Here is a 25,727-nt window from a genome sequence, read left to right as displayed (position 1 = left end):
ATGTATAGTCAGACAAGCTGCTTAACAACTGTATGATTATTTTAACTTTTGTGAAGTATATCTTTCTTTTTGTGCCGTTAAGTACAGAGTCGAGCTATAAAATAATGGGCACTATAAGCTTGATGTTTGATTTCAAATGATTTTACAAATGGCTTGTGTACACCTTGTAAGTGATTAAAGAGAATATTCCAGTGGAAAAGGGAGAGTGAATGTTCTGGAATAATCAATGATGTAAATTACCTCTTAGTTTTAAGAAATAATGGACATACAATTATACCAATTGTAAGCTGCCACATAATAGGAAAGATATTGTTGAGTATGTTTGCAGGAGAATTTCAGTGATGTGCAAAAGCTGTAGTGATAATTAGAAAACTTCATCCATCTATGCAGTCTGATTTGGAAATCATATTAGAGCGAAGAGATGCAAGACTTTAAGTGTGTCCAGTGCAGTGTGTTTCTGGCCTTATGAAGGACTTAGTGATGCTGAGGTTGGTCCTCAGAAATGAGCAAGGCCAGGTGAAGTAAAGATCAATGGGGAACATCTAGAAAACAGTGATCAAAATATCATAGCAATAGAAAATGAAATGGAGCACTCCAAAGTAAAAATCATCGGTTGAACGAAGGTCACTTTGAATAGGATGAAACAGATATGGCTGGGTCAAAGCTTGCCTGGTAAAACTGCAATTGAACAATGGGAGGTCATTGGTAATATTATTTCAGCTATGCTAATGCATTCCCATAACAGAGAAAGTGTAACGTTGAATCGCGGGTCTAGCAAGTGAGACAGAAATCACTGACTGCAAATAAGTGTATTAATCATTTATTTACAAAAACAGTAAAAATTCGACCAAACGTTCATGTTCCCCAAGTTACAGAAACTACAATGCTGAATATTCAACAAATATACATAGCTAAAAGCATGCACAGAGCACAGCTTCCCAACGGTCATGAGAACCTCCCACAGGTGCTCTTCTGTATACCCACGATATTTGAAACCGGACATCAGGCAACTAACCAATGAGGAAAAACAGCGGCAGTTTCTAAACTGACTAATCTCAACAAAGCAAGTTTTGACAGGTAGAATAAGCCACGTCCTGCACAGGACACTCCACCCCTCAAAAGCTGTGAATGGGATAATCCTACCCTCAAACTACTATCTCGCAAACTCCCAAAGTCACTTATGAAACCCAAGAGTACAATACCCAGTACTGTAAACCCAATAGACACCTCCCAGTATACTACAGTAATCCATCAACCTTCCTGTGCCCCAAAAGGCCACCAGCACCACCCTGGAGTGTAATAGCTAATGAGCTGGTCCTTTCACATAATCTTATACACTGACTCAGATGTGATCAACCAAGTGAGTGACGTTACCTGACCTATCAGGAATGTAAGTGCTGCATTCTTGACTAATAACAATACACCTTGGTAAGCAGGTAATCTAAGGTCATGAAAATCAGTTCACGGGTCTGTCTGGCCATACCATGCTGAGAAAGGCTATCATTCAAAATCTTCCTTTTTTTGTAATAGCCCTCTTACTGACCAGCAAGGACAAAGTGCTCTTCTGAGAGGACTGGCGTGGCATACATACGGCATGATATGCCAACTGCACCACGCTGTGGGAACCATGGGTAGGCTTAGGAACTGAGGTCCAGTAAGTGCCATTCAGCACCCAACAAGAGCCCACCTTCACAACACCATTTGGCATAGACACAGCTGTTCCAAGGATACTATTCCTGCTCACACTTGCCATCCACCTTGCACCCTGCACATGTACTCAACATACCACCTACACCAACACTCTGTGATTTCCTCTGTGGACCTTTCAATTCAACAAATGGTATGTAGGGAAATACCAGCCCTTAAAGCACTCACTCCGCCAGTGTTATTAAGGCTCAAGTCCCATACTTGGAGTTGAGGTTGGCTGGAGTAGACTATCCCTCCCAGTTCCTTCAAAACAAAATGCCAAAAGCCAAGAAGCCAGATAATATCCCCCAGCAGTCTTTTCTCTCGTCAAAGGGATTGATATTAGTGGCATCCCTTCTGTGGAATAGTAAGGAGTCCTCATACAAATTCAGCAATCTGACCCATTGGACCAGTGTGCAAATTCAAATGCTATCCCCAGGAATATATCATAGGATCTCCCATCACAAGTCAACAGCCACCACTTAGCCGTTTTGTAATGCAGGGAAATACAAATGCTCTCACTCCTGATTAGTCACTGGATATTTAGAAAACACATAACAACAGAACTCAGAATGCTGGTGGAATGCAGCAGGCCAGGCAGCATCTATAGGAAGAAGTACGGGCTGAGACCCTTTGTCCTGACAAAGAGACCCTTGGTCCAAGAAACAAAGTGACTAAACAAACTCAAGAAACAAAATAACAGATTTAGAACACAAAGCCCAGGCTGCAGTCCTCCTCAGTAAAACTTGGTATGGAAATAAAGCATAAAACAATTAATTTCTCAATGAGGCTACATCCACACTACACCGGATAAATCCGTAACTGAAGCTTTTTCTCTTGATTTTTACACTCCGTCCACACTAAAATGGCGTTTTCGTCCCCCGAAACTGGAGCTTTTCAAAAACACTCTCCAAAGTGTGTAATTTTTTTAACTTTTAAGTTCTCCTGCGCGAGAGCCAACAGCTGTCCGTTGTTTAAGTTTTTCTAGTCTCTAACTACACATACACGCACTTTCACAGCGAGATTCGACACCAAACATGTCACTTGTTTTCGGTAGATGTGTCCTGCACATGCGCAGTAGGAAGTGATTCGCCAAAATCTCCGTTTTAATGTGGACAGAGATACTTTTTAAAACACATAGTGTGGACGTCTATCGTTTTTACGCGAAACTGGCGTTTTCAAAATGATCAGGTCTAGTGTGGACGTAGCCTGAGAGAGCACACTTATCAGAGAACAACTGATCAGGAAAAAGCAACTGGGCAGGGTATATAAAACACATTCACCGTCTCTTAAAGGCAAAGTCCTCTTTCTGTCAAGCGGACTGATGTGTGTGGCCACACCTCACTTTTTCACATTCAAATCATTCACACTCTATTTACAGGGAAGATGGATGCAGGTCGAATAACACTCTCCCTACAACGAGTTGCTAAACACCCCCCCCCCCCCCCCCCCCCCCCCGAGATCCCACTCCTGAATGGAATGCGAGGAATCTGGCAGAGGATAAAAGGAGCCCTTATCTGTAGGGGGTTTGAAGAATAACCCTGCTCCCAGCATTAAGCAACATTAAAAAATAATTCTTTACGGGATATCCGGGATATCCGGGATCCCCCACTCTTTGTCTGCTTATCTAACTTGTGTACCTCTACGTGCATCCTCTTCTACATACTCCAAACCTTGTATTATTTGAGTCACTGTACTTGTAGGATGACCAACAGCTGCTGCTATTAAAGACAACACTACTTCTTTTATTGGGAAAAACCACAGAGGGAACTATGTGTCTTATCATTCCTGAAGTTAATTCAATATCCTCTGGTGGGCTAGACTATCATGGTATAATTCTATGATAAGCCAACTGGTGTAGAACTTTAGTGCTTCTTCCCCCCCCCCCCCCATGCTCCATTCTACTTTGGATTTTACATTCCATTCAGTAAGAAAATACCCTCCCTCCTGAATCATTGAAAGGAAAGAACCAGATTGAGATGAAACTGAGGGATGAGAAATAGATAGATGGGGGAGAGAAAATAAATTAGCCAGCTCTTTAAAAAATATTAATTTAATTCCATTTCTGAACCACCAGGGTAGCTGCTACCACAAACCTGTAGTGATGCATCATGCTGAGAGGATGCAAGCAGTGTTCCCAGAGCATTATTGATCACATACTGGGACGATAGGCTCCCTAAAGTACCCATCTCAGATAGGATCACTCTGGTACCTCATATCCTCAGTAACCACTGGGCCAGAGAACTCCCTGACCTCTCTTTTCTCAAAGGTGTCCATTGTACCATTTATTTCTGATCCTCTTCCCCCTCCTGAGAGGAAGAAGCCGTAGGCCAATGCCCCCCATGTTGACCCGTACTGTTTCAGGTACATGGGGGAAGAGAGCCATCATTTTGGGGGATAAACCAAAGAGTCCATGCTCCCTCATTTTCATTATCCAGCCAGGCCTCCCCATCCACCAGCCCCACAGTAGGATAATCGCCCTGCCTCATCATGACTCAAACCTTAAAAGGGTTGGGCTGCCAACCAGCATCTAAGTGCTGCAGCTTCATTAATTGGTGTGCTATGACTATATTCTCTCAATTTCTCCCAAAATTCTCTCAATATCTCTCAATTTCGCAGCCCTATCCAGAGGCAACAATAGCGATTCTCTCAGAATAATACAGCATTGACAGATTGTAAAATTCATTCTTGGGGCTTGCTGTTGTTTTATAATGATGTCTTACAATCGCTGCAAACAGCCAGAAAACATCCCGCTGGTTATCATTTATCCTGGGAAAACCCAACAATTTAAGTATGGAAACAATGTGGTGTCCCATTTCAACACCGGCAAAATGTAACTGGTCTGACCAATCTGCTGGCATTCCAATACCTATTGGAATGGTTAGAGAGACTTCCAAAGCCCTCACTATTATCAGTCCACTCTGGCACTCTGCATCTCTCAGAGGATCCGCTCTTATAAATAACCTTTTAAAGAAATGCATTTCTGCTTAAAAAGCCAGATGCTGCTGGCTCGCTGTGCCAAAATGTAACATCAAATCAGGTTCGTGGGTCTGGTGAGTGAGAAAGAAAACACTGACTGCGAATAAATATATTATCATTTATTTACAAACAGTAAGAATTTGACCAAACATTCAAGTTCCTAAAGTTACAGAAACTACAAAGCTGAATATTCAACATACTTAGCTAAAAGTGTGCACAGAGCATATCTTCCCAATGGTCATGTGCACCTCCTGCCTTAAACAAAGAGAGTGAGATCTCCCATAGGTGCTCTTCTGTATATCCAGGATACTTGAAACCGGACACCAGGCAGCTAACCAATGGGAGAAGCAGCTTCAGTTTCTAACCTAACCAAACACGACAGACAGAATAAGACACATCCTCCACAGGACAGAATGTTTACATTAAGGAGTTCCACATTGACCAAAGAGTTATGGAATTGCAAAGGTAAAAAGACCTTGATGGGAGTTATATACAGGTCTCCAAACAAGTAGCCAGGGCATGAAGTACTAATTACAAAAGGAGTTAAAAAGGGTAATGTTATGATGGTCGTGGGGGGTTTCTTATGTAAATTAGGAAAATCAGGTCAATGCCAGATCCCAAGAGACAATAGACAGTAGGTGCAGGAGTAGGCCATTCAGCCCTTCTAGCCAGAACCGCCGTTCACTGTGATCATGGCTGATCATACACTATCAGTACCCCGTTCCTGCCCTCTCCCTATATCCCTTGACCCTGCTATCTATAAGAGCTCTATCTAACTCTCTCTTGAATGCATCCAGAGACTTGGCCTCCATTGCCTTCTGGGGCAGAGCGTTCCACATATCCACCACTCTCTGGGTGAAAAAGTTTTTCCGCATCTCTGTTCTAAATGGCCTACCCCTTATTCTTAAACTGTGGCCTCTAGTTCTGGACTCACCCATCAGCGGGAACATGCTTCCTGCCTCCAGCGTGTCCAATCCCTTAATAATCTTATATGTTTCAATCAGATCCCCTCTCATCCTTCTAAATTCCAGTGTATACAAGCCCAGTCACTCCAATCTTTTAACATATGACAGTCCCGCCATTCCGGGAATTAACCTTGTGAACCTATGCTGCACTCCCTCAATAGCAAGAATGTCCTTCCTCAAATTTGGAGACCAAAACTGCACACAATACTCCAGGTGGGGTCTCACCAGGGCCCTGTACAGCTGCAGAAGGACCTCTTTACTCCTATACTCAATTCCTCTTGTTATAAAGGCCAGCATGCCATTAGCTTTCTTCACTGCCTGCTGTACCTGCATACTTGCTTTCATTGACTAATGTACAAGAACACCTAGATCTCGTTGTACTTCCCCTTTTCCTAACTTGACTCCATTTAGATAGTAATCTGCCTTCCTGTTCTTGCCACCAAAGTGCCACCTCACATTTATCCACATTAAACTGCATCTGCCATACATTTGCCCACTCACCCAACCTGTCCAAGTCACCCTGCATTCTCATAACATCCTCCTGACATTTCACACTGCCACCCAGCTTTGTGTCATGAAATAATTTGTAGCATGACTAAGAGATAAATTTTCAGAGCAGCTTGTAGTTGAGCCCACTAGGGAAAAGGCAATTCTGGTTTTGGGGTTGTGTAATGAAATCAGATTTGATTAGGGAGTTTAAAGTAAACAAACACTTTGGCAGCAGTGATCATAATATGATAGAATTCGCCTTGCGGTTTGAGAGGGAGAAGCTAAAATTGGATGTATCAGTATTACCATTGAGTAAGGGGAAATATAGAGGTGTGAGAAAGGAGCTGGCCAAAGTTGATGGAAAGGAGATACTAGCAGGAATGACAACAGAGAAACAATGTCTGGAGGTTTTTAGGAGTAATTTGGAAGGCACAGGATCAGTTCATCCCAAAAGAGAAGCATTCCAAAGGGAAGATGAGGCAATTTAAAGACTGCCTAAATAAGGCATACACTATAGCAAAATTAGTGGGAAGCTATAGGATTGGTATCCTTTAGAAAAAACAGCAGACAACTAAAGAAACAATAATGAGCGAAAAGATGAAATATGAAGGTAAGGTAGCTAACTTAAAAAAGATACCAAAGTTTTTATTTCCCAGATATATAATGAGTAAAAGTGAGGCAGAAGTGGACCAGATTCTGCTTAGTTCTAGTCACCTCACTACAGGAAGGATGTGGATACCATTGAGAGAGTGCAGAGGAGATTTACAAGAATGTTGCCTGGCTTGGAGAGCATGCCTTATTGAGAATGGGTTGAGTGAACTTGGCCTTTTCTCCTTGGAGTGACAGGATGAGAGATGACCTGATAGAAGTGTATCAGGTCACTGATCAGGATGAATCAGGAGTATATCAGTGATAGTGAAGTGTATCAGGATGAGAGGCATTGATCACGTAAATGGCGAGAGGCTTTTCCCAGGCTGAAATGGCTAATACGAGGGGGCATAGTTTTAAGGTGCTTGGAAGTAGGTACAGGGGTATGTGAGAAGTAAGTTTTTAACATAGAGTGGTGGGTGTGGGATGCACTGCCAGTGATGGTGATAGAGGTGGATACAATAGGGTCTTTTAAGAGACTCTCAGATAGGTACATAGGACTTAGAAAAATATAAGGCTATGAGGTAGGGAAATTCTAGGCTGTTTCTAGAGTAGGTTATATGGTCAGAACAACATTGTGGACTGAAGGTACTGTAAAGTACAATAGATTTCTATGTCCTAGACTGTTGGAAAATGACAATGGAGAGGTAGTAATGGGGAACAGAGAAAAGGTGAACAAACTGAATAAGTATTTTGTGTCAGTCTTCACTGTGAAAGACACCAGAGTTTACCAGATATTTGAATGTTAGGGTGCAGAAGAGAGTGTAGTCACTATTACTAAGAAGATTCTTAGGAAGCTAAAAGATCTTAAGATAGATGAGTCACATGGACAGATGGACTACACCCCAAGGTTCGGAAAGAGGTAGATGAAGAGATTGTGGAGGCATTAGTAATGATCTTTCAAAAATCTTTAGGGCTGGAGAATTGCAATTGTCACTCTTCAAGAACGGAGGGAAGCAAACAACAGAAAATTATCGGCCAGTTAATTTATGTGGTTACAGTCCATTAAGGGTGTGGTTTTGGGTTACTTAGAGACACACAATAGGCCAAAATCACCATGGTTTCCTTAAGGGGAAATCTTGCCGGAGAAACCTGTTAGAATTCTTTGAGGAAATAACAAGCAGGATAGAGAAATGATTACTTGGATTTTCAGAAGGCCTTTGATAAGGTGCCACACATGCAGGTTTGATAAGCTGCTAAACAAAATAAGAGTTCATGGTATTACAGGAAACATACTAACATGGACAAAAAACTGGCTGACTGACAGAGGCAAAGAATGGGAATAAATGGGGCCTTTTCTGGTTGACTGCCGGTGACTGGTTGTGTTCCAAATGGGTTTTTGTGTTGGGTCCACAATTTTTCACAGTATACTTTAAAGATCTGGATGATGGAATTGATGGCTTTGTAACTAAGTGTGTGAACGTGGTAAATTTGCGAAATGTAGGTGAAGAGACAGGTAGTGGTGAGGAAGCAGAAGTCTGCAGAAGAACTTGGGCAGATTAGGAGAATGAGCAGGTGACAGTTGAAAAACAATCGTAGTGCCGGATTCCTTAAAGCAGGCGTTCGCAACCTGGGGCTGACAGAGTCCTTGGTTATTGGTAGTGGTCCATGGCATTATAAAGGTTAGGAACCCCTGCCCTGGAGATTAACCAAAGACAACACACTGCAGATGCTGAAATCTGAAGTAAGTTATCTGCTGGAGGAACTCAGTAGCATCTATGATGGGAAATAAATTGCCAATGTTTTGAGGCAAGATCACACGCGAAAATCTGACAGCAACTATAAAATACAAAAAATATTCTGTAGGTTTGTGAACAGGATAAAGCAAAATTACTTTTAAAACAATGTAGAATTAATTGTGGAGGCAAGGGGAACAACAGACAAATTAAAATGAACACTTAAAAACACTGATTCATCCATAATATTGTCATCAATATCAAGCACATTTTAGGAAAGGTGTAACGGCTTTGGAAAATGTGTGGAAGAACTTTACCGAAATGATTCTAATGAGGAACATAAATGCTCATTCCTGTGATTGTTCTCCCCACAAAGGTAGTTGGGAGGAGATATGACATACTTTTTTTTTCTAAATTTTATTTAATTAAATTTTTAAATGATTACAAGTGAAGAAAAAAAGATATGTGACCCTTCCCCCCTCCCCTTAATCCCTCCCCCCTAACTTCCCTATATAAAAAAAATTAAGAAAGAAAGAAAAGAAAGAAAGAAAGAGTGCCTGGTTGTTGGAAGGTCTCCACATGCTCCATGGAGTTCTTAATAACTTTAGTATATGTATTTATTTCTTTCCCCAAGTAACCATTAATTTTCTCTTCAGAGCACCTATATATTTAATCCTGTCTTTTGTAAATAAGGGCCCCAGATTTTCAAAAATGTTTCATATTTATCTCTTAAGTTATAAGTAATTTTTTCTAATGGAATACAGCCATAGATTTCTTTTTTCCAACAATCTATACTTAAATATGTATCTGATTTCCAAGTAATTGCAATAGCCTTTTTGGCTACAGCCAGCGCAATTTTTATAAATTCTTTCTGATATTTATTAAGTTTGAAGAGATATGACATACTTAAAATCTTTAAGGATACAGACAGAGAAAAAGCTGTTCCAGCTTCAAGGGACAGCATGTCGAGGATGTAAGATGAAGGCAGGTGGTAAAAGAACCAATGCTAACATGGCACCCATTTTATACTTTCATATAAGTGTGAATACTGTAAATATAATATTTAATCCCCTATGTTAGGCCCAGCTTTCATCTATAATGTCACATAATCTAGTATTTTATTTACTTGGTATAGTTAAAATATGGATTTTAGCCTTGTTACTCTATTCTTGGCTTGTTTTGCATTAGAAAAATGGTTGGACGGGACATTATTGACTGTAATGGTGGTGGGGGTGGTTATATACTGCCCAATGATTTAAGTTTGATCCTTGTAGGAACTTGACTTGATCATTTCAAAAGGAAGGGGAAGAACGAATTGTTCAAATAAGTTTTTAATCACAGACTGAAGAAGTTGCCCTTAGGACAGTATGGCAGTACAGCAGTTGGTGCTGCTGCTTCACACCTCCAGTGACTTGGCTTCAATTCCAGTCTCGGGTGCTATCTGTGGACTTTGTCTTTTCTCTCCATAATCATGTTTCTGTTTGATTCCATATTCCATGATATATTAATTGACTACTTTGCCACCTACATTTTTGTGTAGATAAGTGGTAAAAATAATCAAGTAGATGTTGATGAGCAGATGAGAAGGAATAAATTTCAGGGTTACATAGAAATAAGGGAAGTAATATCAGCATGGACACTGTGGTTTCTAATGGTCAGTTAACTGGTGCACTTTTTCTTGTGCATTGGTACCCGACTATATTTCAATGCTAATAGTCTGGATTGGGAGGAAGAACTCATTTTAAATTAATAAATGATAACTGGTTTATTATATTCATATTAATGAAAAAGAACAAACAAAAAAGGAACAAGAATAAAGGAAAGTATGTTTAGTAATAGCAATGATAATTGAGAACTATTTCCTTTCCAATGTTTAAAAATTAGATATGAAGGTTCCATTCAACCTTGCTCTATTTAGACCAAGGGTTCCCAGCCTTTTGTATGTGATAGACTCCAACTATAACTGAGGGGTCCATGGACCCAGGTTAGGAACCCCTGAATTTTAGACTGTATTTTTGGCAGTATACACTCAGTGGCCACTTCATTAGGTACAGGAGTTGTGTTTGTGGTCATCTGCTTCTATAGCCCATCCACTTCAAGGTTGGACATGTTGGGCTTTCAGAGATGCCCTCCTGCACACCACTGTTGTAAAGTGTGGTCATTTGAGTTATCGTCACCTTCCTGTCATCTTGAACCAGTCTGGCCATTCTCCTCTGACCTCTCTCATCAGTGAAGCATTTTCATACACAGAATTGCCACTCAGTGGATGTTTTTGTTTTTTGCATCATCTGTTGTAAATTCTAGAGACTGTTGTGCATGATTATCCCAGGAGTTCAGCATTTTATGAGATGCGCAGACCAGCCCATCCGACCCCATTCCGCAGTCAGACTCACTTGGAGCACATTTCTTCTGCATTCTGATGTTTGGTCTGAACAGCAACAGAACCTGTTTACCACGTCTACATGCTTTTGTGCATTGAATAGATGCCACGATTGGCTGATCAGATATTTGTAATAAAGTGGCCGAGTGTGGTGATGAGTAAAATGCAAACCATTAATTTAAGTAAATGAAAGTAGTTGTGCTAAAACCCCTTTCCATAACACAAATCAGTTATAAGGCGATTGAATTAGGGAACACTGTATTACACTCACTGTTGGTTATAGTTTGATCATGATTGGGAGAACCTGTTTAAACCTCTGCTTTAAAGACAACTGCAGCTTGTTCTGCTATAATATGACTTTCTATAACATGGGGTTACCTAGGAACATAACTATTGCATTGTAGCAGAACCGCATGAACTATACTATATGCTTTCTTTGGTTAACAAATATTATTTTTGAAATATAAAACTGCAATCAATAATAGTGAGTAAAATAATGAATACATTATTGTAAAAGTGCACCCAGTGCATTATGTCATATAGGGAAGGCAATCTGCTGCCTTTACAATAAAAATAATAGAAGTAAATTATGTAGTGGTTGATTCTTAACTGCTGTCTGAAGCAATCCAGCAAGCCACTCAACTTGAAGGTAATTTAGAATGGACAGCAAATGTAGCACTTGTCAATGATGCCCACATCATGGGAATGAATTTAAAATGGCCATTAAATTTGCCACATCCATCAATTCAGTAATTATAGCTGTTCATCAAATGACTGAGCACTGGATCATGAAAGCTACCAGAGGAGTTATATAACATGTCACATAATCTAAGTATGTTTATCTTAATTTTAAAAGAGAAAGAGTTAATCTAATTGTATATGAATGCTGGTTGCAAATTTCAATCCAATTAAGAGATTTGGGTAAAATTTTAATTGATTCCATACTAAATTGTTCAATTTAAAATTGCCATTTCTGATTCTATAACAATTGTGTCTTGGCTATAATTGGTTGATCTTAATAGAGTTGTAAGACAATAATTTATTAACTGTTGTTTCAATAAGTTACACATTGCAAATAACCATTAATATTTTATACTTCATGGAATCATTTGAACTTTTATAAATTCACAGCCTAATGGTCAATTCTTAAGTTATTTTATTACTCCCTTTGTGCTTGTCATTAAAGGACCATTAATTTAAAGCTTTGAAGCACAATATAATTGTATTATAAATTCAAATAAGATATTGTGTATTAATATCACAAGAAAGTATTAAGACTTTTGGTCCCTTCTATGTTGAAAGGCAACCTACCCATCCTCTGCAAATACCGCCTCTACTTGAACTGTCCCGTTGTCCATAGAATCCAAAGTTGTTCCTCCTGTGCTGTTCCCCAAATTCCATATCTAATGTCACTAGTACCAACAGCAGCCAGAGCTCTTCCAGGCCCTGTTTATTGATCCATCTTTCTGTTCCCTGGGTGAGTAGCATAGAACTTAAACATCTTGATATGAAGTTACATTTTCCAGCTCACCACAACACCTAAGGTCTACTGACATTTAGCAACAGTTTGCAGTTTTATTTATATAATGATTGTGTTACTTACTAAATATATTATAATACAAATCAAGATAATATCAACAAATACAAAAAGTATTCTTGAAATGTAGCTTCTCTCAGTGCAAATGTGTTGACTGTCTTGCTGTGTAATATCATGTTACGTTATCCAGGACCAGGCAGGTACATCCTGTGAATGATGCATAACGTAGCCAGAGTTCGTTGGTAGTGGAGGAACTGTATGTTTAAAGTGGTTAATAACAAATAGACTTCTTTATGCTGGTAGCTCCAGCACTTTTATATCTGTTCCAGTTAAGCTTGTGGTTTGCTGATAATCCGTAGAATATTGGTAAAGATTTAGTACTGGTAGTGCTACTGAACATTGTGGGGGGAAAACGTTTCCCTTACAACAGACGAGGGAATAGCATTGAAATGGATTACTGTGCAGTCTTTCAGTGGTCAACCCTACTTATAATTAGAAAGGAGGTAATTGATAAAATGACTATTAATTATTTGAATTTATGAAGCTGTTCCAAGCAATGTCAATGGTCTTTGATCTCCAACAATGACCATCCTCCTCTTTGTAGTAAATGTAGCTTAGTGTATTAAATGAAGAGGGTCAAGGGAAAACTCCCTAATATGATTTACGTTTTACAATATAGTGCCACTCTGTCAATACTGCCTCATCGTCAAAAAGTAATTCATTCCTCACCCAGAATTCAACAATTTTTGTCAAATTTTGATTAAATTTATAATGAGTATTGGATGTTGGACTATGTTTTTGAGTGACTGCATTTTACTGATAAGATAGCAAGCATGTACAAGATTGTGCTGTGTGAGACTGTTTGTACTTGGGCTGCAGAGTAACTGTTTCATTTGACGGTATTCATGTACAGTGAATGACAATCAAACAAAATTATCTTAGCAGAACCTCAGAAAAACAATGATACTTAATAACTCCTTCCATCTCTCTGGTGATTGTGAATAGCTCATAAAATGACTATGACTTTGAATTTTGTTTTACAACAGCTCAGCACAGTCACAAGAAGAAAAGTTGACACACTCTTTGATCTGGAGAGCATTTTAAATCACTGAATACTTCCTCTTCCAGAACAATTAGACTTCCAACCTGTGCAATAATGTCAATTGTGGAAACAACCAAAAATCCAGGTCTGCATTCCAAGCCATTAACTGAATTTAAATGTTGTAGGATGTTTACATAAAATCTTGATCAAAGTTCTTAATATGAATTGACATTGTTAAATGAACTGGTCTTTCTATATCTAATTTACAGATGGATTTTTTTTGAAGTTCATAAAATTGCAAAATCTAATGGGGTTCTGCCAGTGTTGCAGTTTGGTTAGGTGTTTATTACAAGTCACAGGAACATGTATGACTTGACTTGAGACAAGTAGATAGATAGATAGATAGATAGATACTTTATTCATCCCCATGGGGAAATTCAACATTTTTTTCCAATGTCCCATACACTTGTTGTAGCATATGATATGCATCTAAATCACTAGCTCAAAAAGCATTAATAATAGCTTTAAAAAGTTCTTAAGTCCTGGCAGTTGAATTGTAAAGCCTAATGGCATTGGGGAGTATTGACCTCTTCATCCTGTCTGAGGAGCATTGCATCGACAGTAACCTGTCGCTGAAACTGCTTCTCTGTCTCTGGATGGTGCTATGTAGAGGATGTTCAGGGTTTTCCATAATTGACCGTAGCCTACTCAGCGCCCTTCGCTCAGCTACCGATGTTAAACTCTCCAGTACTTTGCCCACGACAGAGCCCGCCTTCCTTATCAGCTTATTAAGACGTGAGGCGTCCTTCTTCTTAATGCTTCCTCCCCAACACGCCACCACAAAGAAGAGGGCGCTCTCAACAACTGACCTATAGAACATCTTCAGCATCTCACTGCAGACATTGAATGACGCCAACCTTCTAAGGAAGTACAGTCGACTCTGTGCCTTCCTGCACAAGGCATCTGTGTTGGCAGTCCAGTCTAGCTTCTCGTCCAACTGTACTCCCAGATACTTGTAGGTCTTAACCTGCTCCACACACTCTCCATTAATGATCACTGGCTCCATATGAGTCCTAGATCTCCTAAAGTCCACCACCATCTCCTTGGTCTTGGTGACATTGAGACGCAGGTAGTTTGAGTTGCACCATATCACAAAGTCCTGTATCAGTTTCCTATACTCCTCCTCCTGTCCATTCCTGACACACCCCACTATGGCCGTGTCATCAGCGAACTTCTGCACATGGCAGGACTCCGAGTTATATTGGAAGTCAGATGTGTACAGGGTGAACAGGACCTGTTCACAAGTATGACTTGTTAATCCTTCAGAATTGTCACATTTTGTCTTAAAGCTTTTAAAAGCAATTGAGGTTTCAACTCTGCAAAATGTGATCTAGAAATTCTAATTCACCCTTTTCCAAGACTACAAAGTAAAATTCAAAGTTACTGATCTCAATTCCTGTGAATTTGTGGAAAGGTTGGACAGGTGGTGTGGAAATAGTTCATATCCAATTGAAATAAGTAGTCATTGGAAAAGGCAGTGGAGACTGAAATTCAACAAAGAATCTGGATGACCTCCAAGAATGCAACTCAAGGCTGTGGATCAAAAGCTGAAAACTGGAATTACCCTAAATAATTAAATTTTGGACAGCATGGGCTGAATGACTTCCTTGGGAACTGTAGATTTGTTTTTAAAACAGTGGAATACATTCAAAAATATTGGATTTTTTTTTTGGGAGAAGATACTTCCAAATGCTTACTTTCCTGTGTGGTTTTGGAAGACCTATCTTGGCCAATTTCCCTTTCTCTCCCCCCCCCCCCTCGTGTGTATATGTTGCTATACAAAATAAATTAATGTTTCTGTTTTATCACAAATATCTTGCCTTATGCTATTGTTGGCCATGACAATTTAACCTGCAGACATTCTATTTAAATGATGCAGTTTTTCTTCATTATTATTTCATGGGCTCCCAATTGAAACAATTTGTAAATGAAAGTGTAGTTTGTTTCTAAGAACTGTAATGATATAAAAATTTGAAAGATATGGTGTTTTAAGAAATACTGGACAAGTTGTTAATGTCCAGTCCTGAACCTGTCAAACTAGAACCATTTACAAGTGTATTTTAATTCTCAAGTTGAAATATCTGAAAATAGAAATGTTGCCTACTGCTATGTTTGTCCCATGAATTTAAGTCAGTGCTTTGTAAAAAGCAGGTGATTGTAGCACGGTTTCCTTTTTGGTTCTATTTTTCCAGCCAAACGCCTCCCCCCCCTAACAACCCCACCATAAAAGGGTATTGCTTAAACCTTTGAGATCAGGAACAATTGTATTTTTTAGTTGTAGACACTTGGAAATTAATTAGTGCAATTATTTTTGTGCTTCATTAGCCACTACATTCTTTTTCATCCTAACTAGGTATCATTCTTCCTGTATGATACCAGTCAAAGCTGTGGAATTTCCCACATAACAGGCAGCATGAGAGCACCATCATCTTTTAGATAACGATGCCTTACAAAACTCCATTAACAATCTATTGGAATGATGCTGTATTATGGTGGTATTTTATGTAAATTGGTCTAGTTGCGAGCTGATCCACTTATGCCATCTAAACAAAAGATGCTGTATACCAGGGATTCCCAACCTTTTTTTATGCCATTGACCCTTACTGTGGACCCCAGATTGGGAACCTTGACTGTAGGCCTGGTTTCTTACTCCACTGTTTGAAATGCAGATATTAGGGCATGGCTAAGGTTTACAAAGTTTTGGAAGCTGCCATCCAGCAACTAAACTGGAGTTGTCCTAACAAACTCCAGAATTTCATTCTGGAGAATTATGAGAATTTTAAGTACAAAAAGTTGCTTAAAGTTTCAAAGTATGTATTTTTGTACTTAAAATCTATTTATTTATATAGATATACACATTTTTATTTTTATATATACACACACACACATACATTTTATATACACGTATCTGGTACTAAACCTGAAGTTTTTTTCATTTGAATAGCCCAATGAACTTGGGCATCCCAGGTCAGACATCATTAATATGAGGCACAAGAGTTTCAGTCAACCTCTTTGGCTTTCAAAATGTTATTTATTAAATGTGTGGGTCTTATTACTGAGATGGGGGAGGAAAAAGGATCAGCCATGATTAAATGGTGAAGCAGACTCTGGACCAACTGGCCTAATTCTGCTCATATATCTTATGGTATTTTTTGAATTGTTAGGTTTTAAAGTTAAACATTTTAATTTTTTTTGCATTCCTCCCCATTCCAATTTGTTGTACCCTTTCTCTTCAGTGTTCAACTTAATTCAGTACATACAGTAATAGCTGTTTGCTCTGCTCTCTATGGAACCAGGTGCTTGATCTTATTACATTATACTAAAACATCTACAAACAAGTGAATAAATCATAGCCACAATTGCAAAATAAGGACCTAAAACTGAGCAACCAAGGGGAAAGATAAACACAGATTCTGCAGCTGCTTGAAATCCAGAACAACACACACAAAATGCTTAGGAACTCAGCCAGTTAGGCTGAATGAATAAAAATGAATGGAAATAAATAAACAGTTGATGTTTTGGGCCGAAACTTTTCATCAGGACTGGATAGTAGGAAGGGGGGGGGGGAAGAGAGGAGTACAAGATTGAAGGTGATAGGATATGTATCTTGTTAAGAGTTACAGTAAAATGGACTTAAAAACAGATTTTTAAAAATCCAGTTCTGCCTGTTTCTTTTTCCAATTTAGCAAACAAAGGTGGATTTTGTACAGTAAAATTTTGTTTTTACTCTTGGCCATTCATTGTTACATGACCTTTAACATCTTTGACTGGATCCCAAAGTGCTACATGCTTGAAAACAAATTTAAAAAACTGGACTTGCACACTTGAGATTATGGACAGTCCCTGGCATTGCCAAACTAAATACATAGCTACTGTATATCAACAGCTGAAAGGCTAACCTGAATGAGAGGAGATGGAAAAGAGGTAGTGGGTGAAGTAACACACAGGATGCGAGAGGAACAAGAGGGTGGAGTAATATGTTTTTAGTTTGAGGTTCAGGTATCCATTACATTTCTTCTGACTGAAGGCAGTGAACTGTTGATCCATCACACTTTATCTCAAATCCCTGCCACAGATTTTAAGATATGTATGGTTAAGTGGCAAACAGACTCCTGGATTAGTGGACACCAGAAACTTGGTTCATTTGCCAGTTTTTTTTTTAAACACAGTGAACACATTAATCACATTTCATGTAATTTACCTATAAAATACAAGAGGGATTACCATAATCTTTAACGATAAAACACACATCAAAAGTTTGTATTATCGTTGAACTTTACTGGGGAGAAAACAAACATATACATTTATTGCATGGTGCAAACTGGTACATATGTCTTTAAAAGCACAGTGCTTTATTTCAGTGCTCCCACAATACTTGTAGAAAAAGTTTCCTATACAAGAATTGGAAACCTACAATGTTCTAACCTAGGAGACAAGATGCTACCATAAAAAGGAATTAACATCCAGCAGAGAAAGCATATTTAGATTAAATAACTTGACTAAGATTCAAACTCCTGTTGTGTTGCTTTGCATAGGAAAGATATGTTGAAGTATCTATGAAAATAATTTCCCTGACGCAACATATTAAAATGGTATATTTTCTAACAGCACTGCCTTAAAAATCCAGATTCATTGTTATTAAACCTTTTAAGCAAAATCTCAATTTAAGAAAAATTACAGATACATAAAAGACAGTGTGCAAGACCCTTATTTTTGTTACTCTGGCCTCTTAAGGCCCACAAAGAAGCCCAGTGTCTCTCTCTGTTGGTTCCAGATGAGATTTAAGTCTGAGAAATATTTTACAGGTTGATGTACCATTCTCATACTACTAATTTAAACTCAACATATCAAACACAAAAAGGCACAATTCATCTAAGTATATTCAACATTCAGAGAACACAACTTTATCTTTTAAAAGTAGTTTTATAAATATTATACAAGAAAAATAAATACATCAAAGAGCCAGGTAATTTAAAATAGTCATCTCTATATAAATTTTATTTCTGCTTTTATTTCCATGCTCTTTGTAACTAAATGGACACCAGTTAAACTTTGCTAGGCACATGGTGATAGGTTTCTTCTGTACAACACCACACTGCAAAGTTTGTTCAGCAGGTCTGTACGGAACAATCAAAAAGGGGATATGTAAAAACTAACCCCTTTACATCACTTCAGTTTAAAATTATGTACGCATGCCAGTAGCAACTACACAGTAGCTCAACTAGCTAATGTTAAACTACAAACTACAGAATACAAAAATCATAATTTAAGATCAATCTTGACAAATAAGCACAATTGGGGGAAAAATAAAATTTTAAACATGAAACTGTCAGTCTAAGTAATGGTCTTTAAACAAACCATTGTACTCAAACTATTAATTTCCTGTCTATTTCTACCCAAGAGATTATTTAGTGCAGGTGTAAAACAGTTAAGCATAAAATTAATGACTGTTTCTTTTGTACAGCACAATGTGACAGTACCTGCATGTTAAACACTAAAAATAAGATTAAAATGCTCCAAATATTTCAAACTAAGTTGCATATCCAAGATGCATAAATACTCAAACATGTAAGCTAAAGACCCTTCTACAATTTGTTAAAAATTTAATACATAGCTATTGCACTGAGTAAGGATTAGAAAAGGCCACTTAATAAAATTAAATATACATTTCAATATTGGTATTTTCAAATGCATTACAGCACATGAATGCAATACAGTGCATGCAACACTATGTATTAAAGTTTATGTAGAGTTTTCAAACCTCAAGATATTTTTTAACAAATTTCTAGGAGATTGAAATGTTGGAACTTTAAATAGGTTTCCCCTAAATTACTAAAAACAGCTATTTTGTATTTTGAGGGTCATTGGGTTGACTATGTCAGTATTTCTTTGTGAATAAGAACAGTAGATTTAGCTGTGCTTTGAGACGTCGAACCCCTTTTTTAAATCTCTGGTGGTTTTCATGTTCAAACAAGACCATCCTTGCCGAACATAATCCCAGTTAAACCATACTAGACTTTAAACAGAACTTGTAATTAAAAAGTAGATTACAAATGTGATTGACTATTTTCGTACTTACTGAAAAACTCTTTAGTGCTGCTGTTATACCCCTTCACTGGTGTACAAAGAAATCTTAATGAACATAATGATACAGATTACCAAAGTAATGTGCCTGCTCCATTGTGGGTTCATACAATATACTGCAGGTTAGTCTTTGAGGGAAGGAGGGAGAAATCAAAATGGTGAATTGGATATGATTTAGTGCCTCATGGTAATACTGATGCATCACATATTCAGAGCACCTTTAATGCTGGGACCACTATGGATAGTGTGCCATCATCCTATATTGAACTTAAAAAGTTTATGTAGTTTTCTTCTCAGCCTTCCTACTTAATTGTTGGAATGGGTTATTCTGCAATGCACATCCTTTATAACAGTATGTGAGTGGCATACAATTCAAATATGTGGAATGGGTTAGTAGCATTTTAAAAAACTAAAATAAAGGTAATACGTGCAATGGTGCAGACATAAGATCTTTTTAAATGTAAAGGACTAATAATCTTAATAATTAACACAAACTAAATGAATTGTACTCAAGCTTTTTTAAGAAAGGAATAAAACAGAAACACAACTCCACATATTCATTAAGTTGCAAGAAATCCTTGCACATACTTAGTGCAGAAATTTATGAATCAAACGGGGTTCCTTCCTGCTAGAACTGTATATCTGAACCTCTCACTGCTTCCGCCTGACCACTTTCAGATCAGTTGAACACTTTGAAGTGAAGAACTCTGCAATGACAATTTAATACTATTGATTACTGGATTTTCCAATTTAACAAACTGATAGTTATATCTGCTGGATCAGAATTCGCTGCATTTACTTTTCAATTTTGTTTTGCTCAAAATACTAGATAAAACTTGCTGATTTTTAAAGCTTTTTTTTTTAGCGTGCTTAAAAGATCAAAAATGAAATGTGGTGTACTAAATGCTCAACCACTGGGATTCCAAGTTAATTTTCTTTTAATAAAGTGTTTAAGGTTTTGAATCTTTGCTTTCATCTGGCATATTATGGACTAATGGCCTCTGTTTCAATAATCTTTGCAAAAGATCTATCTGATAACTGTACACGGGGCAGATTCATTAACAAAACTAGCACATGACGTGAAGACAAGTGTTTTTACTGACAAACATTCCATGATAGGAAATGTCCCTGGGTACCAATAGTTAGCTTGAAGAAATATCACATCACAACAAGGCATGTGAATAAAATGTTGTTGGGACTGGTAATGGTTACCAGGCAAGTGGACTTACTGCCGTACCCCCACCCCACACCCCCATATCAGGAGGCCAGGATGCTTCTTCGAGTAATATCTGTCCCATACCTCCTGTTCATTATTTGAATTAAGCCTCTGTGGCTTACAATTGTCTGTTGACTCTGTTTCTGAATCACTCATCTCAACGTCAGGACTATAACCATCATTTTCACTATCTGGCAGCAACCTCACCTTGGTTCTCTCCTTGGGCAAGGTTCGCTGTGATGCCAGGTGCTGGTATTGTGTGGATTCAGAGTTCTGCCGGCAGGGCTCCTGTCTCTCCTCATGCTGTTTCCTTTCTCCTTTTTTTGGGATTTTGAACCCACCCCAGTTTTTCACTGGACTTGTAGGCACTTTGACTGCAGATCGTCCAGTAGGAACAGCGGTTTGATTGCACGCTACCTTGCTCAAGGTACCATTAAATTTGGTGTGTGTTTGACTACCATCCCCAGGTAACCTCCGAATACTAACAGAGGGAATTTTACACATTGGACCGCACAAAGCTTGCTTGTTTTCGGACTGCCGTAGGGTTAATTCTGCAGGTATGTAGGATTTATCCCGTTTTGAACAAGCTCTCTCTCTCAATTCAACTTTTCCTCCTGTACTACATCTACTGATGTCAGTTTTCTTCCTAAGGTCAGGAGCACTCAGACCATTATTCCTCTCACGGGCGTTACCTCGTGCCTCACCACGAATCTTGTCGTATGGCGGTAGAATACTTGAGCTGGTGTAGTCCTCTTTGACCCTGTGAAGGTTAGGTGTGTTTTTGCATTCACTGGATCGGTTTGATTGTTTCAATAAACTCTGCTTAGCAGAGTCAGAGTGGCTTTGCATTCGGCCACTCAGTTGGGAGCTCTTTTCACGCCAGACCTTATCAGGATGTCGGCTTGTCTCCAGTTCTCTATTCAACTTCCATTGTGAGCTGCCCGTTTTGGAAACCGGATGAGATTGTGCCAGCCAACCAAGGAATAAAGCATCTGCTGATGGGAATGCTGAAGGCACACCTACAAACAGAGCACAGATTATTTAGAAGGTGCAATATTCTATTAGGCCTGCCTATCATTTTACTTTTATTACATTAAGCCCAAAACTTGTAACATTCAATGAAAACAAACAAAACAAAAAGTTTAGCAAGCTGGAAACTAAACAAATGAAAAAATAATTGCTAATTATTATCTTGAAAATCCCTGAAACTATTTAACTTTTCATAAATGCTTTTGTTGATTTTCTTGGTTATTTTACAAAATTTCTGATGTTACTTAAAATGTAAATACGGGATAGAACTGAAAACTAACGCAGACATCGTTCTATTATTGAAGCTGGCATCGAACATTTAATTTCAGTTTTTAAAAAATCAAGTTAGATTTGTACCATATTTCTCTGTTGTCTGTTGTCAATACTGCTGCTTCTGCAGGAGAATGAAACATTTCTAGCAAACATCAAACCTAGTCTTGTTACTCACCAGGAGGTGAACTTGACTGAGACAGAAAGGGGCTATTCCCAAGTCTCCTCTCCTTGACTAGCCTTCCTGGACAGCTGGCAAATTTGAAGCCCAATCATAATTGGCATCAAATATTAAGGTTCAATTTTTCACTTTTGTACAACATAGCAATTTGAAAGAAAGGGATTTGTGTTAAAATGTTTGATCATGACATTTTTTAAGAAAGTTACAAGTATGCCACTTGACATTTTGGTGTAAGCAGAGGCTCAGTAGCAGCAAATTTACCTTTAAGTCCAAAGGTTGTGACTTCAAGTCTCACTCCAGAGATAAAAGTACAAAGAGAAGACTGACAAAGGCAGCTATGACTGTGAAGTATTCTCCTGTAGTACCAAGAGAGCTGCAATTGTCTAGTCAAAATGTCAAACCAAGATGCCACCTGCATTTCTTAGGCAGACGTAAGAGAATCCATGACAATTTTCAGGAAGTAGAGCGAAGGAGTTCCAGCAGACACTATGGACGGTATTTCTCCCTCAACCAGTATCCCTAAAACCGACGTGATCTGGTTATTATCACTTTGTTGGTTGTGGGACCCTGCTGCATACGCAAATGGCATCCGTGCTTTCTCCAAGGATGCATATCATCTGTAAAATAATTTGTGAGGTTGTGGAGGCATTAGATGATTCACGTGATTTTTACAACCTGCAAAGTCAAACTTAGATGGTAATATTCCCCAACCATCTTGAGCAGTACCTGAGGAAGCACTATTTTCTTGGCTCAGACTGACAAATTGTGGCATTAGGTGATCGAGGCAAGGATGCATTTAAGGGGAAGATGGATACACAGGGGATATTAAGACAGATAAGCAGGGAGTAAAGGAATAAAGGCTTTGGTGATCAAGTAAGATGAAAAAGCACAGTGCAGGATATTAACGCTGGCAAAGACAAGTCTGGCCAAGCAGCCTTTTTCTCTTGTTAAATTCCATGTCCTGAGAATGCAATGATGACTCAAAAGTCCACCTTCAACCACTAATCCTCTAATCCACAGTGTAATAATGACAGTGTTCAGGATCAAAAATAAAGGCCTATAATCTCATGGTAGTAGCCATTCTCTTGATTCCTCAGTCAGCAGAAAGTAATCAGCTAGATCATTTTCTCCCCCTTGCAATCCATCAAGATCACCCATCACTTGGTCTTCAATCTTTTCACAACATCATCTTCAAGAAGCAAAAACATACTTGTGGTATTCTGCTCTTCTCAAACGTGTCTGACACATTTACAAAATGTCCATATAATACCAAGGTAGGTCTGAGCCAAAACTAATTGAGTTAAATCAAGATACCTTTTCCATTTAAAGCTTTGTGGTCTTTGGCTTCATTACATCACCTTCTCCAACTCAAGCATGATCTATGTGAGCAGAAATACAGGAATTTGTTTAGCTCTTGCTCAGCTTCTTTCTTGAACCATCTTTTTCTACTTCCATGGACTTACCCAATGCTTTGCTGTGAAAATTCGGCTCCATTTCTGTAAAGTCTCAATAATTCTCTAATTTTCTGCAAGTTTCAGTTCACCTGATTCTTGCCACCATTATCCAATGGCTTTCATGCACTTAATTCATCAGTATCAAAATTTGTGTCTTCCTTTACAAATTTCTCTGAATTCTCTCCCTTAATTATATTATTGATGAGGCTTTGAATTACATCATGGTACTCTTCCAACACAGGACCTCTCAGCTCCCTCTTCTCTACCTGTGGTTCAGAACAACTTTCTATCCACTTCCATGCTCTAACCCTTTCTTCAAAACCTCTGATTCCTTTGTTCTTGGTGCCTTCTGTCCACCATCATCTAATCTTCTCTAGGATGCCTTTCTGCATGAGGGGGGTCACTGTAACATCCTACTTTAAATCACCAGAAATGAGAGTAGTAAATCAGTTTGATTTTGGATAAACAGAGGACAAAAGCTGTTTCCAGTTTGGGACATACTCTTGGTAACTATGGTAATTCACGTGCTGTGACTGTGCAGCATTTACCTCAGTAAATCCATATGATATAAAGCCCAAAAAATCTTTGCAAGCTCCAGCATGAGTACAAATTCAAAGTACATATGCAGTGTGAAAGATCTACCTCAGCAACCATTAGATTTACGGTAAGTTGTTCTTGACAATTGAACAACGAGATGAACTCCTGATAAGATTAATTCATAAATGCAGACAGGTCAAGAAACACAAGCACATTCAATGTTTAATCCAAGGAAAGAATTAATGCTTGGGTGTTTAGCAATAAAACAATTTATTAGCAGTTGTATTGATGGATCCCTTACAATGAGATCTAGCTGTATTCAGTGAAGACATGTAGATGGAGCTGACAACCTGATGGACTAAGACTTGGGCATCTCTAAAATTCCAGCTGTCAGAGCAGAACTGTAACATTGAAGCCCGCTGTTCATTCACTGAAGTACAGTGTGGTTTTTCAACAGTATTTAACATGCTGATTTCAAATGTATTGGTTCAAAATATGGCATTCAATAAAGCACAAGCTCCAACTGTGGTTTCATGCAATTCATTACATGTGGAATCAAGAGGAAACATTAACCTCACAGAGGCTTAAAACTGTTCAATTTATTGAGCAAATGATCTCATTTGAATTGTGAAGCAGGAAGAGCAATTCTTTTGGGTGCAGCTTTTTAAGATCGGAATGGAGGCAGCTAACATCTATATCATGACCACTGCGTCCCTTCTCTCAAAGACTAGAGTTGATAGAAAATAACACCAAAAACAGAGTAAATCAATTTCCATAATTCATCTCTATCAACTTCAATGGCATTGCCTACACCAAGAGTCCAAGTTCAAGGGTTCTCTCCCCCACCCCCAAGTATTTCAAAGAAATCCAATCCAGTGCAAAGTTTTATATCTTCTGATCACAGAAAGTACTTTTTTCTTCTTTATCTCTTTCCTTCCCAATTTTTGACTTGTTCTTCCTTTCTCTATGTATCAGTAGATAGCACCAACATAAGATAAGAAAGGATTGAAAACACTGATCCATTCCCCACCAACATGCTGCTCTTTGATGGGTGACAGTTCCTTTCTATGAGTGACAACAGCACTTGCAGGAAAGCAGGCAGCTCTGTGGTAGAACCATGGCTGTGCCACTGGGAGGAAGTTTCAAGACACACAGCCACTAAAGTACAACCGTAGGGCTAACACAAGATACAGGCTGGACTTTGCAAGACCTCACCCAATACATCCTATTAAATTGAGGGCCTAAGCATTCTGCATTTTTAATAGCCTTGCTCAGATCTTACCAAAATTCCTCATTTTTATTTTAATGGGCAGATAAATTATGATGTACTCCTGTAGTTATTATCGTGAATGCATTTAATGTTAAGTTCATTCCTATGTATTCTTCATGAGGTATCAATCATTCGAAGTCACACCACTGCAATTTGCTGGCAAGTTTTCTGTTGTTCACTCCAACTTCAATCACTGAGGTGCAATACACAATGATCTTCATCTG

General features: G+C 38.5%; 2 protein-coding genes across 9 annotated transcripts in view; one reads left to right on the top strand and one right to left on the bottom strand.

Annotated features, from left to right (window-relative positions):
• sclt1 (sodium channel and clathrin linker 1) overlaps positions 1-13,785 on the top strand; it is a 76,863-nt gene extending 63,078 nt beyond the window's left edge. For all 3 annotated transcript variants that reach the window (XM_073042682.1, XM_073042680.1, XM_073042681.1), the window contains one exon: positions 13,407-13,785. Coding sequence is in view for 2 of the 3 variants with exons in the window: in XM_073042680.1 (XP_072898781.1) it covers positions 13,407-13,472 (66 nt within the window). In the remaining variant the exon portion in view is untranslated. The remainder of the gene's footprint in view (positions 1-13,406) is intronic.
• Positions 13,786-17,736: 3,951 nt separating this feature from the next.
• Positions 17,737-25,727, bottom strand: part of LOC140726379 (protein Jade-1-like) — a 160,620-nt gene continuing 152,629 nt past the window's right edge. For 5 of the 6 annotated variants that reach the window (XM_073042677.1, XM_073042674.1, XM_073042678.1 and 2 more), the window contains one exon: positions 17,737-21,781. In XM_073042677.1, the coding sequence (XP_072898778.1) occupies positions 20,772-21,781 (1,010 nt within the window). In that variant the 3' untranslated portion in view covers positions 17,737-20,771. The remainder of the gene's footprint in view (positions 21,782-25,727) is intronic. The other variant, XM_073042679.1, reaches the window with a different exon arrangement.

The sequence above is a fragment of the Hemitrygon akajei genome, chromosome 4 (assembly GCF_048418815.1).
Source record: "Hemitrygon akajei chromosome 4, sHemAka1.3, whole genome shotgun sequence".
Classification (NCBI taxonomy): domain Eukaryota; kingdom Metazoa; phylum Chordata; class Chondrichthyes; order Myliobatiformes; family Dasyatidae; genus Hemitrygon; species Hemitrygon akajei.
Note: the sequence above shows the minus strand (reverse complement) of the source record. Positions and strands in the feature narration are given on the sequence as shown.